The sequence below is a fragment of the Salvelinus sp. IW2-2015 genome, linkage group LG1 (genome assembly GCF_002910315.2).
Source record: "Salvelinus sp. IW2-2015 linkage group LG1, ASM291031v2, whole genome shotgun sequence".
NCBI classification, from domain to species: Eukaryota; Metazoa; Chordata; class Actinopteri; order Salmoniformes; family Salmonidae; genus Salvelinus; species Salvelinus sp. IW2-2015.
In genome coordinates, this window is record NC_036838.1 from 21,272,174 (window position 1) to 21,287,733 (window position 15,560).

Sequence of the window (15,560 nt, forward strand, 5' to 3'; positions counted from 1 at the left end):
GTAAAGTGGTTGTTCCACTGGATATCATAAGGTGAATGCACCAATTTGTAAGTCGCTCTGGATAAGAGCGTCTGCTAAATGACTTAAATGTAAATGTAAATGTAAATAGCATTATAAATATTCACTTACCTTTGATGATCTTCATCAGAATGGAATCCCAGTTCCACAATAAATGTTTGTTTTGTTCGATGATGTCCATCATTTATGTCCAAATTCCTCCTTGTTGTTCGCGCGTTCAGTACACAATCTAAACTCACGACGCGCGTGCAAGTCCAGTGGAAAGTACGAACGAAAAGTCCAAAAAGTTCCGTTACAGTTCGTAGAAACATGTCAAACGATGTATAGAATCAATCTTTAGGATGTTTTTAACATAAATCTTCAATAATGTTCCAACCGGAGAATTCCTTTGTCTTCAGAAATGCGATGGAACGCAGCTAACCCTCACATGAACGCGCATGGTCAGCTCATGGTCAGCTCGTGGCACTCTGGAAGAGACCTTACTCAATCTCCTCTCATTCGCCCCCACTTCACAGTAGAAGCATCAAACAAGGTTCTAAAGACTGTTGACATCTAGTGGAAGCCTTAGGAAGTGCAACATGACCCCATTTCCACTGTATCTTGGATAAGCAAAGAGTTGAAAACCTACAAACATCAGATTTCCCACTTCCTGGTTGGATTTTTTCTCAGGTTTTTGCCTGCCATATGGGTTCTGTTATACTCAGACATCATTCAAACAGTTTTAGAAACTTCAGAGTGTTTTCTATCCAAATCTACTAATATATGCATGTCCTGGGATCTGGGCCTGAGTAGCAGGCAGTTTACTCTGGGCACGCTTTTCATCTGGACGTGAAAATACTGCTCCCTACCCCAAAGAAGTTAACCAACAATGCAGGTTAAGAAAATATTTACAAAGTAAAAAAAATAAGATTAAAAGTAACACAACAAAATAACAACAACGAGCCTATATACAGAGGGTGCCGGTACCAAGTCAATGTGCGGTGGAACAAGTTAGTCYAGGTGAAGTGACAAAAACAAAGGGCGGGGTGTCCATGTAAATAGTCCGGATGGCCATTTTTGATTAATTGTTCAGCAGTCTTATGGCTTTGGGGTAGAAGCTGTTAAAGGAGCCTTTTGGTCCTAGACTTGGCCCTCTGGTACCGTTTGCTGTGCGGTAGTAGAGAGAACATTCTATGACTTGGGTGACTGGACTCTTTGACAATTTTTGGGGGACTTCCTCTGACACCGCCTAGTATATAGGTCCTGGATGGTAGGAAGCTTGGCCCCAGTGATGTACTGGGCAGTACGCACTACCCTCTGTAGCGCCTTACGGTTGAATGCCGAGCAGTTGCCATARCAGGCTTTGATGCAGCCGGTCAGGATGCTCTCGATGGTGCAGCTGTATAACTTTTTGAGGATCTGGGGACCCATGCCAAATCTTTTCAYTCTCCTGAGGGGGAATATGTGTTGTCGTGTCCTCTTCACGACTGTCTTGGTGTGTTCGTCACATTCCCAATCATGTTGGTGATGTGGACACCAAGGAAAATGAAACTCTCGACCAGCTCCACTACAGCCCTGTCAATATTAATGGGGTCGTGTTCGGCTCAGCTTTTCCTGTAGTCCACGACCAGCTCATGTGTCTTGCTCACATTGAGGGAGATGTTGTTGTCCTGAAACCACACTGCCGGGTCTCTGATGACCTCCATATAGGCTGTCTCATCTTTGCCGGTGATCAGGCCTACCACTGTTGTGTCGTCAGCAAACTTAATGATGGTGTTGGAGTCGTGCTTGCCCACGAAGTTGTGGGTGAACAGGGAGTACAGGAGGGGACTAAGCATGCACCCCCTGATTGTCCCCAGTGTTGGTTGTTGCCTACCCATACCACCTGGGGGCGGCCCGTCAGGAATTCCAGYATCCAGTTGCAGAGGGAGGTGTTTAGTCCCAGGGTCCTTAGCTTATTGATGGGCTTTGAGAGCACTATGGTGTTGAACACTGAGSTGTAGTCAATGAACAGCATTCTCACATAGGTGTTCCTTTTGTCCAGGTGGGAAAGGGCAGTGTGGAGTGTGATGGAGATTGCGTCATCTGTGGWTCTGTTGGGGRGGTWTGCGAATTGGAGTGGGTCTAGGGTTTCAGGGATGATGGTGTTGATGTGAGCCATGACCAGCCTTTCAAAGCACTTGATGGCTACCGYCTTTAGACGCCACTGAAAGAAATGGAGGGGACATACAATGGGTCARAGGACACGCATGTAGAGAGCAGAATGTGTATGAACAGTGGGACACACTAAGATTTATCATGCGGCCACTCTGCTGCGTGGAGAGCTCTGCGGTAGGGAGAGAGGTGAAATGTGTGTTTGCGTAGGTGTGTGTCCATATTTCTTCCAGCTCTTGGTGTACTCTCTACTCTACCCGAGTTCACRTAAAATCAGTCCAAGATGTTTAGCTTTTATCCTACAACAACACTGACAAATATTTAACACATGACCAATGTTAAAACTGTCAGTGCCGTTCTGTACGTACGTTAACAATAGATGAACTATCCTTGTACCTCTCTACTCCTCCCTCCCTCCCTTCTCTCTCCTTAGCCTTTGCGGAGCTGCAGACAGACATACATGAGCTGACCCAGGAGCTGGACGGAGCTGGCATCCCCTTCCTAGACTACAGAACCTATGCCATGAGGGTCCTCTTCCCCGGTATCGAGGACCACCCCGTGCTCAAGGAGATGGAGGTACGGGTCAGTAACGCCCAGGGTTCCAATTATGCATTGACTCTTAGGGGTGATGTAATTCTGGGGGGGGGGGGGGCTTGTACTTAAACCATGGTAACCCCATAGCAATGCTGATCTAGGATCTAATAGGCCTATTATTATCTAATAAGCGCTTGATCAGCACTCRTACTCTGGAACACTTTGTGAATACGGGGTCCAGAGACCTTTCTAACACTCTGTGGAAACGTTGAGATTGATAGACGGCCATAGCATGTCCAGAGTCTGAGAAACAGGACTCACACATTCAATGAAACACTCTTCCATTCTATTCCATTATTTCACCACTAAAAGAGAGGTTATGTATCGATCACTCAACTGTGACATCAGGTCAAGATGGCATGGCCTATAACAATACCAGCATATTACAATACCAGCACGCACGCACACACACACACACACACGGACAGTTGAAGTCGGAAGTTTACATACGCTTAGGTTGGAGTCATTAAAACTCGTTTTTCAACCACTCCACAAATTTCTTGTTAACAAACTATAGTTTGTAATTTTTCCAAAAATTGTTTACAGACAGATCATTTCACTTATAACTCACTATCACAATTTCAGTGGGTCAGAAGTTTACATACGCTAAGTTGACTGTGCCTTTAAACAGCTTGGAAAATRCCAGAAAATGATGGCATGGCTTTATAAGCTTCTGATAGGTTAATTGACATATTTTGAGTCATTTGGAGGTGTACCTGTGGATGTATTTCAAGGCCTACCTTTAAACTCAGTGCCTCTTTGCTTGACATCATGGGAAAATCAAAACAAATCAGCCAAGAATTGTTGACCTCCACAAGTCTGGTTCATCCTTGGGAGGAATTTCCAAATGCCTGAAGTTACCACGTTCGTCTGTACAAAGAATAGTACACAAGTATAAACAACATGGGACCACGCAGCCGTCATACAACTCACGAAGGAGACGCGTTCTGTCTCCTAGAGATGAACGTACTTTGGTGCGAGAAGTGCAAATCAATCCCAGAACAACAGCAAAGGACCTTGTGAAGATGCTGGAGGAAACCGGTACAAAAGTATCTATATCCACAGTAAAACAAGTCCTATATCGACATAACCTGAAAGGCCGCTCAGCAAGGAAGAAGCCACTGCTCCAAAACCACCATAAAAAAAAAAACAGACTAGGGTTTGCAACTGCACATGGGGACAAAGATCGTACGTTTTGGAGAAATGTCCTCTGGTCTGATGAAACAAAAATAGAYCTGTTTGGCCATAATGACCACCGTTATGTTTGGAGGAAAAAGGGGGAGGCTTGCAAGCCGAAGAACACCATCCCAACCGTGAAGCACGGGGGTGGCAGCATCATGTTGTGGGGGTGTTTGCTGCGGGAGGAACTGGTGCACTTCACAAAATAAATGGCATCATCAGGGAGGAAAATGATGTGGTTATATTGAAGCCACATCTCATGACATCAGTCAGGAAGTTAAAGCTTGGTCGCAAATGGGTCTTCTAAATGGACAATGACCCCATGCATACTTCCAAAGTTGTGGCAAAATGGCTTAAGAACAACAAAGTCATGGTATTGGAGTGGRCATCACAAAGCCCTGACCTTAATCCCATAGATAATATGTGTGCAGAACTGAAAAAGCGTGTGTGAGCAAGGAGGCCTACAAACCTGACTCAGTTACACCAGCTCTGTCAGGAGGAATTGGCCAAAATTCACCCAACTTATTGTGGGAAACTTGTGGAAGGCTACCCGAAACGTTTGACCCAAGTTAAACAATGTAAGGCAATGCTACCAAATACTAATTGAGTGTATGTAAACTTCTGACCCACTGGGAATGTGATGAAAGAAATAKAAGCTGAAATAAATAATTCTCTCTACTATTATTCTGACATTTCACATTCTTAAAATAAAGTGGTGATCCTAACTGACCTAAGACAGGGGATTTTGTCAGGAATTGTGAAAAACTGAGTTGAAATGTGTTTGGCTAAGGTGTATGTAAACTTCCGACTTCAACTGTACATACATACATAGACTTATAAGAAGATGCGTTTTCTGGATGGTGCATGTATTGTACGGTATCAGCTCTGAGGGTTGCGGACCGAGACAGACAGTATATCTACTAGCTATGCACTGTGTTGCACATCTGTCTGGCGCCTAGCATCGGATTTTCATGCGTTTCCCAGATGCGATTAGCCTCAACTGTGGTGCGCCAATACAATTTCTCGACACGCCACCTGGTTTCGCCTTCCTACAAGACAACCAGCCACCACTGGCTGCTTTCAAAATAACCTGGTGTTCTATTGGGGGGGGGGGGTGTTGTTTGATTCATACAGCTTCATGGAGAGTGTGTGTGCAGGTTTGTGCCTGTGTGCGCGACCAGATGTCTGTGATATTGGGTCTTTTGTACCTCAAAGACTGCTCTGCCCCCTCTCTCTGATAGGTTCAGGCCAATGTGGAGAAGGCTCTCACCCTGTTCGGCCAGCTGCTCACCAAGAAGCACTTCCTCTTGACCTTCATCCGCACGCTTGAAGCTCAACGCTCTTTCTCCATGCGAGACCGCGGCAACGTGGCGTCGCTGGTCATGACTGCGCTCCAGGGCGAGATGGAGTACGCCACAGGGGTGTTAAAACAGCTCCTCTCAGACCTAATCGACAAGAACCTGGAGAGCAAGAACCACCCCAAGCTACTGTTGAGAAGGTACGGTCCACCATTGGGTTGTGTTGTGTTGGGCTGGTCTATCTGTGTAGCAGTGGGAGGGGGGAGAGGGTTAGGACCTAGAGAGCACGAACCACCCCAAGCTGCTTCTCAGAAGGTGTGATCCGCGTAGGTTGGGGTGTGGTTGGGTCGGGCTTTGCTATATAATCATCAGGAACCTGGAAAGTGAGTACCACCCCCAACGGTTCTGCTTCGAAGGTACGGTCCGACTGTGTTAGACTATGAGTAAGGGTGGGTTGGGCTAGCCTATCTGCGTAGCCTATGAGGTGTAGAATTGAGCCTGGTAGAAAGGAAAGAGAGAGGATTGATCTGCCATAGCTTAGTGGTTAGCCGTTGTTGTTATCAGTTAGCTGTTTTTGTTATCATTTAGCCGCTTTAGTTATTAGTTAGCCGCTTTAGTTCTCAGTTATCCATTCTAACGTGTGTTAGACTAAAGAGGGCCGCTGTAGACGGCCAGTAACTGTAGCCTACCTCTCCTCGCTCTCCCACTCTCCTCCTTCCCCCCTCCTCCACCTCAGCATTGTCTCTGTCAGGAAGGATTACACCCCTGAGCACACCCACTGACTCCCACAGGAGGCCCAGCCACTCAGCCAGCCACAGGGCAGACAGGACTACTGAGCCAGACAGAGAGAGAGGGAAAAAGGGAGAGAGAGGGGGGAGGGAATGAGAGGGAAAGAGAGAGGGGGGAGGGGAGGAGAGGGAAAGAGGGAGAAGGAGAGAGAGATACAGGGAGAGAGAGAGCGAGGGAGGAAGACTGCGAGATGGGGAGAGTGTGAAAGGGGTTGTGGAGTGTGGAAAGAGAGGGAATGACAAAGGTGACTAGAAGGAGAGGGAGGGAGAGACGGAGTACTAGTGGGAGGACGAATGACAGATTAGAGACAGAGAAAGATGGAGGTAGAGGAAGGTCAAGAGAGAGAGAGTGCACGACACTGGGGAGCGAGAGAATGGAATGTTAAGGCAGAAAKTATCCCAGGGGAGACCGAGACTGGTAATCAGTTGGGTAAGACCGAGAGAGAGACATGAAGAAAGGGATAGAGCGAAATTATAGACACAGGAATTAAACATGAAATTATGAAAAAGGGACGTTTTTCCCTCTCCATTGAGAGATATGTAATTAAATTCAAATCAAATAAATGACTTTGAGCCAGTCTGCWGCGGCGGTGAAATTGGCATGATGTTGCTAAAAGCCCCGCTGGAGGAATGTGGCACATACACTGTCCTGGTTATGACGATGACACACATATGGCTGCACGCACACAGATTTGAGCTACAGAATTCCCTTTGTGTGTTGGTGTTTTTAGGTTTTAGACTACACTATTCCAAAACATTTTCCATGTTCATTATGAATTATACTACACTTCCATCCACGCATGCATGCCCACTCACTCACTCACTCACTCACTCACTCACTCACTCACTCACTCACTCACTCACTCACTCACTCACTCACTCACTCACTCACTCACTCACTCACTCACTCACACCAGATTAGTAAGGAGTTGGTGTTCACCAGTCCCCAAGTATTAGGTCAGGTAGTGGCCAAAAGCATGTTCCTTCCTGGTCCACTCTACTTTCAACCCCTCTCCTCTACCTCTCATCTCCCTCTCCTCTATGCGAAGGAAAAAGAACACATTTTGCCCACATCAAACAAATCTGAACAGACTTCTAGGAAGAATAGACTACATGACTTTTCTTCTCACAATCTCTGCTCCCAGTCTCAACCCTGGACGACCTGCTAGCTGGCACACACATACACACACAATCCTTGATTCATCCTTTTCTGAGTAATCATAGTCTCTGGGAATGTATTATTCAGGAGACGGCAGCACTGACTCGAAAAGGAGGGACAGAGGAGGGGGCGGGTGAGAAAACAAAGCTTTTCCCCCTTAAGTCCCTTCCTTTCATACTGTGTCACAAACACACACACGCGCGCGCGCACACACACTCTTCCCTCGTTGCTGTTAACAAATTAAATGTAGTAAGTCGCGTTAATTACAATGCCTTTTAATTACTTGTGTTTTTAACTTTCTTTCTGGAGGGGGGAACCTTTCTGGAGGCTCCTCATTACGAGCCAGGTTGGTGATTAGCAAGAGACGTTAACGAATTAGACTAATTGCTGTGTTTTTAATGAAGATTGCTGGGTTTGCTTTGAAAAAAMAAATGTGGGTTTTGTTATTTGAGTTAATTTGTTTGTGTGCAGAGAGAAGGGTATAGCCTACCAGCATTCTGTGGGATAATTTTAAGTTAAGCTCTTTGAAGTGAACTTCCGTGTTAAACACCTTTTCCCAGGGAAAATGGTGTGTATTTGCTCTCAGTTACTAGCCCGAGGGGAGGTTGGTCACTTGTTACTAGGAGGAAGAAGGCAGAATTCACTCCAAAATCTCCAATCCTTGTACAGTCGTTCCTCTGTCAGTCAAGTCTTGATTTATGTTGTTGCCATTAAAACTTTGTCATTCCAGAAGATAACGTTTTTCTCTGAATCTTTCTTTCCCCCCCCCCCCGCCCCCGTAGGACTGAGTCGGTGGCTGAGAAGATGCTCACCAACTGGTTCACATTRCTCCTCTACAAGTTCCTCAAGGTAAGTCTGTCAGGGACGCAAGCACGTGTTTCGTGTTCATTAGGCACCAAAGTGAAGAAAACTAACTGAAACAGGGAAGGACGACCTGGGTTTGACCAATAAGAAATGCTTGTTTTTGCTTTCCGTTGCAAACTCTTGTCTTCTGCGCTGAATTGATACGTCTACTCAAGTCTCAAGGAAAAGAGTGGAAAAACACAAAAGTAAAGACCCAGCTGGGTGGAAGGAGCAGAGAAATATGAGGAGATGGAGAAAAAGGTGAAGCCAGGGGGAGAAACTAGCACGAGACGAGCAAGAGTTGGAGGTGAGAATCACTGTGRTAGGCAGAAGTCGGAACGATGGAGGAACAAGGGGAGAAAAGGAGAAAAACCAGAGGCCCCGCTAGCCAACCTCTCATTGCCTCGTTGACACCTTTCACGCAGCAGAGTGCTTTTTCGCTCCTGACTCGTTAACCTTCTGTTAACTCCTCCATCAACTGCCACTAGCGTTGGCCCCAAGCTGAGTGTACATTTCGAAACGTTCTACCTTATTAAAGGCTGTTTTTCCCCGGGTTAAAATGCACAGGGGAGAAATTGCTACCCGGGAGTGGGTCACTTGTCCCCATGCCAATAGCCATGGGAGGCTTGCTACGACGTTTAGCAGTGCCATAGGCARTGTGGCTAACAGCAGATTGGAATGCACTAATTTTACCTTTCATGCATGATCAAACTTGACTTTCTCAAGTAAGAAAGCATACTTGTTGTCTTGCGTTTGAACACTACTCTATTTCCTATTGTTTCCGAAATACTGAAWTTAGGGTTGTGTGTATGTATCAGTGACATGTTCTAAGTGTATAAGTGACCTCTCACCTTTGCCCCTGTGTGTGTAGGAGTGTGCTGGCGAGCCCCTGTTCATGCTGTACTGTGCCATCAAGCAGCAGATGGAAAAGGGGCCTATAGACTCCATCACAGGAGAGGCGCGCTACTCCCTCAGCGAGGACAAGCTCATTAGACAGCAGATTGACTACAAGACCCTGGTCAGTACCGCAGTCACAGCTTGAATCACAAAAGTAAACAGAACACTTTGACATTATCTCACTGAATCAATTCATTGCCCTGAGAACCATTCGTCTGGCTAGCTAGGTAATATAGTAGCTAGAATAGCATAGACGTCAATAAAGCGACTTGGAATAACAATATAATAAGGGTTAATATGTTATATGACACAWAGTAGCTGAACTGTCGTGTTTCACACAGTGTCACCTCACATGCCCACACTAATCGCTCTGCTTCAAGCCTCTAGTCCAGTGACTCTCCCCCTCCCCCCAATCTGAACTTTGACCTTTTACCCTCACACCACACACCCTCTAGACCCTGCACTGTGTGAACCCGGAGAACGAGAATGCCCCAGAGGTGACGGTGAAGGGGCTGAACTGTGACACGGTGACTCAGGTGAAGGAGAAGTTGCTGGACGCGGTGTACAAAGGCAGTCCCTACTCCCAGAGACCCAAGGCTGGAGACATGGACCTAGGTGAGGAGGACACACACTTATAAGCACACACACACCTGCGTGCGCATCATACATACACACAAATGAGTGCATGCAGACCCACGGACACACACACTAACGCCCCTCACGCTCTCTGTCCCCTATGTTTGTGTTCAGAGTGGCGTCAGGGAAGGATGGCCKGGATCATCCTCCAGGARGAGGACGTCACCACCAAGATAGACAACGACTGGAAGAGACTCAACACACTGGCCCATTACCAGGCAAGTSTCTCATGCTTTAGGTTTAGATATCAAAGTTGACTAAGTCATGTTGTTTAATCAATCAGTCAATTATTCAATCAATTACATTTTATTTGTAGTCTATACTTTACAATTACAGATTTACAAATATTTCTGCATCGACGTAGGACACCACTCGAACATCACTTGGTGTCTGCAGCCACAAATTCATGGGTGTCATATCACCAATTTCCCCTCAGTGTCTTGGTGGAAACCAGACTGAACCAGGTTTTTCTCTAGGATTTTGTGTGGGGTACAGAGATGAGGTAGTCATTCAAAAAAATCATGCTAAACACTATTATTGCACACAGAGTGAGTCCATGCAACTTATTGTGTGACTTTTCTATTATTTAGGCTTGCCATAACAAAGGGGTTGAATACTTATTGACTCAAGACATTTCAGCTTCTCATTTTTTATTAATAAAAATAAAATAAAAAATGAAAAACATAATTCCACTTTTACGTTATGGGGTATTGACACAAAATCTCAATTTAAGCCATTTTAAATTCAGTCTGTAACACAACAAAATGTGTAAAAAGTCAAGGGGTGTGAATAGGGCTGTGGCGGTCATGAAATTCTGTTAGCCGGTGATTGTTAAGCAAATAACTGCKGGTCTCACAGTAATTGACTGTTAATTAACATTAACACGCTTAGCATCTCCTGGCTTCCACGCATAGCCTACAAGCCATTGACGCAGACCGTTGGAACATCTATATTTTAAAATAGTTTTATAAACCCATTTAATATAGCCTACACCATCACAATAAATCAATTTATTTTAGACAGGTCTAAAGAAACGTGATATGAAGAAAATGTTGTCTATTTCTGAAGAACAGAATAGCATCCTCTGAGTTGTCCTTACAGTATGTTAGGCCCTGATTTGGTTATGCGATAAGAKTGTACTACACTAGTTCATTTAGCAGACAAGATTTGCTTAGAATTCCATGGCATAATTGTTTTTATTATTTTATAGTATGAAGAATTCCATTTATCATCACTTAATAAAATAAAAGGATATTTTCTCCAAACGATTTCAAAGCAAGTGCGCACATGCGGCTACTCTGTGTTGAGCGGTTAACAAAGAAACTGTCCTCCGATATGCTTAATTTATGCAACTTATTTATGCTTGAATAGTACAAACGTTGGGCTATATGTTTTGATGTTTAATAAATTCTATGGCTGCATGATGGGGCTCTAATGAAAAAAGCAAGCTGCACCCACTTCATCAGTCTCTCATTCACCATTTGACAAGCACTTGATAATATTCACACCAGGCCTCGAATTTCCCGGCGGCATGCCCCTTGAGTGGCCATAATGCCCCCCTAAAAAAATCCATGCCTTTTGCAACCAAAGTGGCCGTTGTGCCCTTGGGCTGAATATAATAGGCTAATTATAATTCCATTCTCCCYGCTGCCGTGKTAAGAAGCACCTCTCACTCACATGGRTCTTTCAGATGTAGCCAATGCCTGTCAAGTGATCTGGTCCTGCTCACAATCATTTCACCTAAGAGTCAGCTTCAAGTGAATGAAGACAGACACATCGGAGACARAACCTCTTATTGAAATCTGAGGCGCAAGTTGAAGATGTTAAAACTGTCCACATTTAGCCTACTTTTTGTCAGCCAACAAGATTAATAGGCCTAACGAAGAGCAAAAGCACTAGCCTATGTCATCTAAACTCAGCAAAAAAAGAAACGTCCTCTCACTGTCAACTGCGTTTATTTTCAGCAAARTTAACATGTGTGATATTTGTATGAACATAACAAGATTCAACAACTGAAACATAAACTGAACAAGTTCCACAGACATGTGACTAACAGAAATTGAATAATGTGTCCCTGAACAAAGGGGGGGTCAAAATCAAAAGTAACAGTCAGTATCTGGTGTGGCCACCAGCTGCATTAAGTACTGCAGTGCATCTCCTCCTCATGGACTGCACCAGATTTGCCAGTTCTTGCTGTGAGATGTTACCCCACTCTTCCATCAAGGCACCTGCATGTTCCCGGACATTTCTGGGGGGGGATGGCCCTAGCCCTCACCCTCCGATCCAACAGGTCCCAGARGTGCTCAATGGGATTGAGATCCGGGCTCTTCGCTGGCCATGGCGGAACACTGACATTCCTGTCTTGCAGGAAATCACGCACAGAACGAGCAGTATGGCTGGTGGCATTGTCATGCTGGAGGGTCATGTCAGGATGGGCCTGCAGGAAGGGTACCACATGAGGAGGGAGGAGGATGTCTTCCCTGTAACGCACAGTGTTGAGATTGCCTACAATGACAACACGGTCAGTCCGATGATGCTGTGACACACTGCCCCAGACCATGACAGACCCTCCAGCTCCAATTCGATCCCGCTCCAGAGTACAGGCCTCGGTGTAAAGCTCATTCCTTCGACGATAAACACGAATCAGACCATCACCCTTGGTGAGACAAAACCGCGACTCGGCAGTGAAGAGCACTTTTTYCCAGCGACGGTGGGTTTTTGCAGCATGCATAAGGCACGTTCACGCAGATGAGCAGGGACCCTGGGCATCTTTCTTTTGGTGATTTTCAGAGTCAGTAGAGAAAGGCCTCTTTAGTGTCCTAAGTTTTCATAACTGTAACCTTAATTGCCTACCGTCTGTAAGCTGTTGGTGTCTTAACGACCGTTCCACAGATGCATGTTCATTACTTGTTTATGGTTCATTGAACAAGCATGGGAAACAGTGTTTAAACCCTTTACATTGAAGATCTGGGAAGTTATTTGCATTTTTGTGAATTATCTTTGGAAGACAGGGTCCTGAAAAAAGGACGGTTTACTATCCCCCATAGCACAAAAGTTGACCTATTCTGTTGGTCAACTTGTTCTTCTGTGCAATAAATAAATATTCCAAACATACTCTGGGACAGCTGTGGGATGCGATAGATCCCAAATTAATACAGCGATAGAACATCGCTCCGAGATGCACAAATACTATATACCATTTAAAATGTGTGCATCTGTCCTTTAAGGGGCAATTTAATCTTAAATCAGCTATAKATCTTCTTGTGACAGGGGGAATGAAAGTGTGTTGTGTGCAACAGGGAGGGGCAATTGAATGCAAGCTTCACAAAAAAAATATACAATTGTAAAAAATAAGAAATAGTGTTATGCTCAACCCACTTAGTTTTCCACCACAAAACACCAGGAAATAGCCAAAAAGAGTAGAACCAGCTCACCTGCTTTTACACTATGATATGACTAGTAGATGTTCATTTTTTTTCAGTATTTAAAAATAAATAGTTTTACCATATTCAAATTTGAGTTCAGTTCACGTTAACATGCTTGACCTCAAAATGAGGGACAAGTTTTTTTTGTTTTTTTTTTACCTTAAAATGAATCACTAATCACATTTAAATAAATAATAATCTCCAGACATTACTTTCCCAAAGTAACAAAATAACGGACTTTACAATGATGGTGAAAACTTGGAGACATTTTGAGTTTAAGTGGGTAGAAAACTTCAGAGAATTCAGAGGGACATACCAACATTTTGGTGCTTTAGCAAGTCTTTATTCATATTAAAAATCATATTTTTTGCATTTTCATGTGGTCTATATTAAAGGGGACTTCATTTAATATAACAGGCTTTTAAAATCCAATATTGMTGCACACTTTCTTCTTCAAATATCACGCAAAAGGGACTCATTTCGTGMAACGACTCTCATGCTACTTGTATACTGATTCTAAACATATTTTTGCTATCACKCCAATAAAAACGTCAGTCATTGATTTAGGGCTGACTCTGACTAAAAGAAAGTATTGGTCAACCGAGTCCATTGGTCAAATTTTTCATACGTGTATTTTTCCATGTATAGACACATCCTTTGTGTTTTGATCAAATCAGCTATATCCACTGAGCTTGTCTGAMGCTTTAAGAGCACTGTTTGATGAAATGATTAAGACACACAGATGACTAGAGGGAGTCCGACCGCAACTGATTTGATTGTGCTGGGCCGGCCTGAGACTTGCTGCACTGAAGAAGAAAAAAAAACAATAACAGTGAGTGACTGTGTGACTAGCACCGTTGTCTCTTTCTCTCTCCTCCCTGTTGCAGTGACCAGCACAGAACATCAGCAGTGTTTATCGTGCTGTCTGTGTTGCTGAAGCTGCATCATAATGCAGGTAGCCTAGTGGTTAGAGCGTTGGACTAGTAACCGAAAGGTTGCAAGATCGAATCCCCGAGCTGACAAGGTAAAAATCTGTCATTCTGCCCCTGAACAAGGCAGTTAACCCACTGTTCCTAGGCCGTCATTGAAAATAAGAATTTGTTCTTACAGGAATGCGTCTCCTTCCTGAGCGGTATGATGGCTGCGTGGTCCCATGGTGTTATACTTGCTACTATTGTTTGTACAGATGAATGTGGTACCTTCAGGCATTTGGAAATTGCTCCCAAGGATGAACCAGACCTGTGGAGGTCTACTATTGTTTTTCTGAGGTCTTGGCTCATTTCTTTTGCTTTTCTCATGATGGCAAGCATAGAAGCACTGAGTTTGAAGGTAGGTCTTGAAATACATCCACAGGTACACCTCCAATTGACTCAAATGATGTCAATTAGACTATCAGAAGCTTCTAAAGCCATAACATCATTTTCTGGAATTTCCAAGCTGTTTAAAGGCACAGTCAACTTAGTGTATTTAAACTTCTGACCCATTGAATTGTGATGCAGTGAATTATAATGAAATAATCTGTCTGTAAACAATTGTTGGAAAAATTACAAGTGTCCTAACCAACTTGCCAAAACTATAGTTTGTTAACAAGAAATTTGTGGAGTGGTTGAAAAACGAGTTTTAATGACTCCAACCTAAGAGTATGTAAACTTTCGACTTCAACTGGATGTACGGTCACTGTTGGGACAACGTCATCGATGCACTTATTGATGAAGCTGGTGACTCCTCAATGCCATCGAATGAGTCCCGGAACATATTACCGTCTGTGCTTGCAAAACAGTCTTGAGCTTAGCATCTGCGTCGTCTGACCACTTCCTGGTACTTCCTGCTTTAGTGTTTGCGTGTAAGCAGGAATCAGGAGGATAGATTTGCCAAATGGAGGGCGAGGGAGAGCTTTGTACACATCTCTGTGTGTGGAGTAAAGGTGGTCTAGAGTTTTTTCCATCTTGTTGCACATGTAATTAGGTAAAACGATTGAAGTTTCCCTGCATTTAAAGTCCCCGGCCACTAGGAGCGCCACCTCTGTTTATCATTTTCTTGTTTGCTTATGGCTTTATACAGCTCGTTGAGTGCGGTCTTAGTGCCAGCATCGGTTTGTGGTGGTAAATAGAGAGTTATGACAAATAGAGATGCTCTACCTCAGGCGAGCAAAACCTTGAGACTTCCTTATATTTGATTATTATTAACAAACAGACACAGACCACCACCCCTTGTCTTACCGGAGGCAGCTGTTCTGTCTTGCCGATGTATATACAGCCAACTGTATATCATCATCTGTCGTCGTTCAGACACGACTCGGTGAAACATGAGATATTGCAGTTTTTAATGTCCCGTTGGTAGGATAGTCTAACCGAGCTCATCCAGTTTATTCACCAGTGATTGCAATTTGGCGCGCATAGTGCCTGTGAACGCGCATGCGATGCATACATACATCTGTGAACGAGCATGCGATGCATACATTTGTCACGTGAAGAGAGACATAGGTTATTGTCTCCTAAACGAGGGATTTCGGTAACAGAACTTTTCAGTCAGAAATGGTTGTAATGATTTTTTATTTTATTTAACCTTTATTTAACTAGGCAGTCAGTTA

General features: G+C 44.2%; 1 protein-coding gene across 2 annotated transcripts in view; it reads left to right on the forward strand.

The window, feature by feature from the left end:
- Window positions 1–15,560, forward strand: part of LOC111962397 (plexin-A1) — a 284,935-nt gene that overhangs the window by 247,925 nt on the left and 21,450 nt on the right. Inside the window, exons 21-26 of one of the 2 annotated variants that reach the window (XM_023985463.2) lie at window positions 2,585–2,733; window positions 5,166–5,422; window positions 7,952–8,018; window positions 8,884–9,030; window positions 9,365–9,524; window positions 9,660–9,763. In XM_023985463.2, coding sequence (XP_023841231.1) covers window positions 2,585–2,733; window positions 5,166–5,422; window positions 7,952–8,018; window positions 8,884–9,030; window positions 9,365–9,524; window positions 9,660–9,763 — 884 coding nt within the window. The remainder of the gene's footprint in view (window positions 1–2,584; window positions 2,734–5,165; window positions 5,423–7,951; window positions 8,019–8,883; window positions 9,031–9,364; window positions 9,525–9,659; window positions 9,764–15,560) is intronic. The other variant, XM_023985470.2, reaches the window with a different exon arrangement.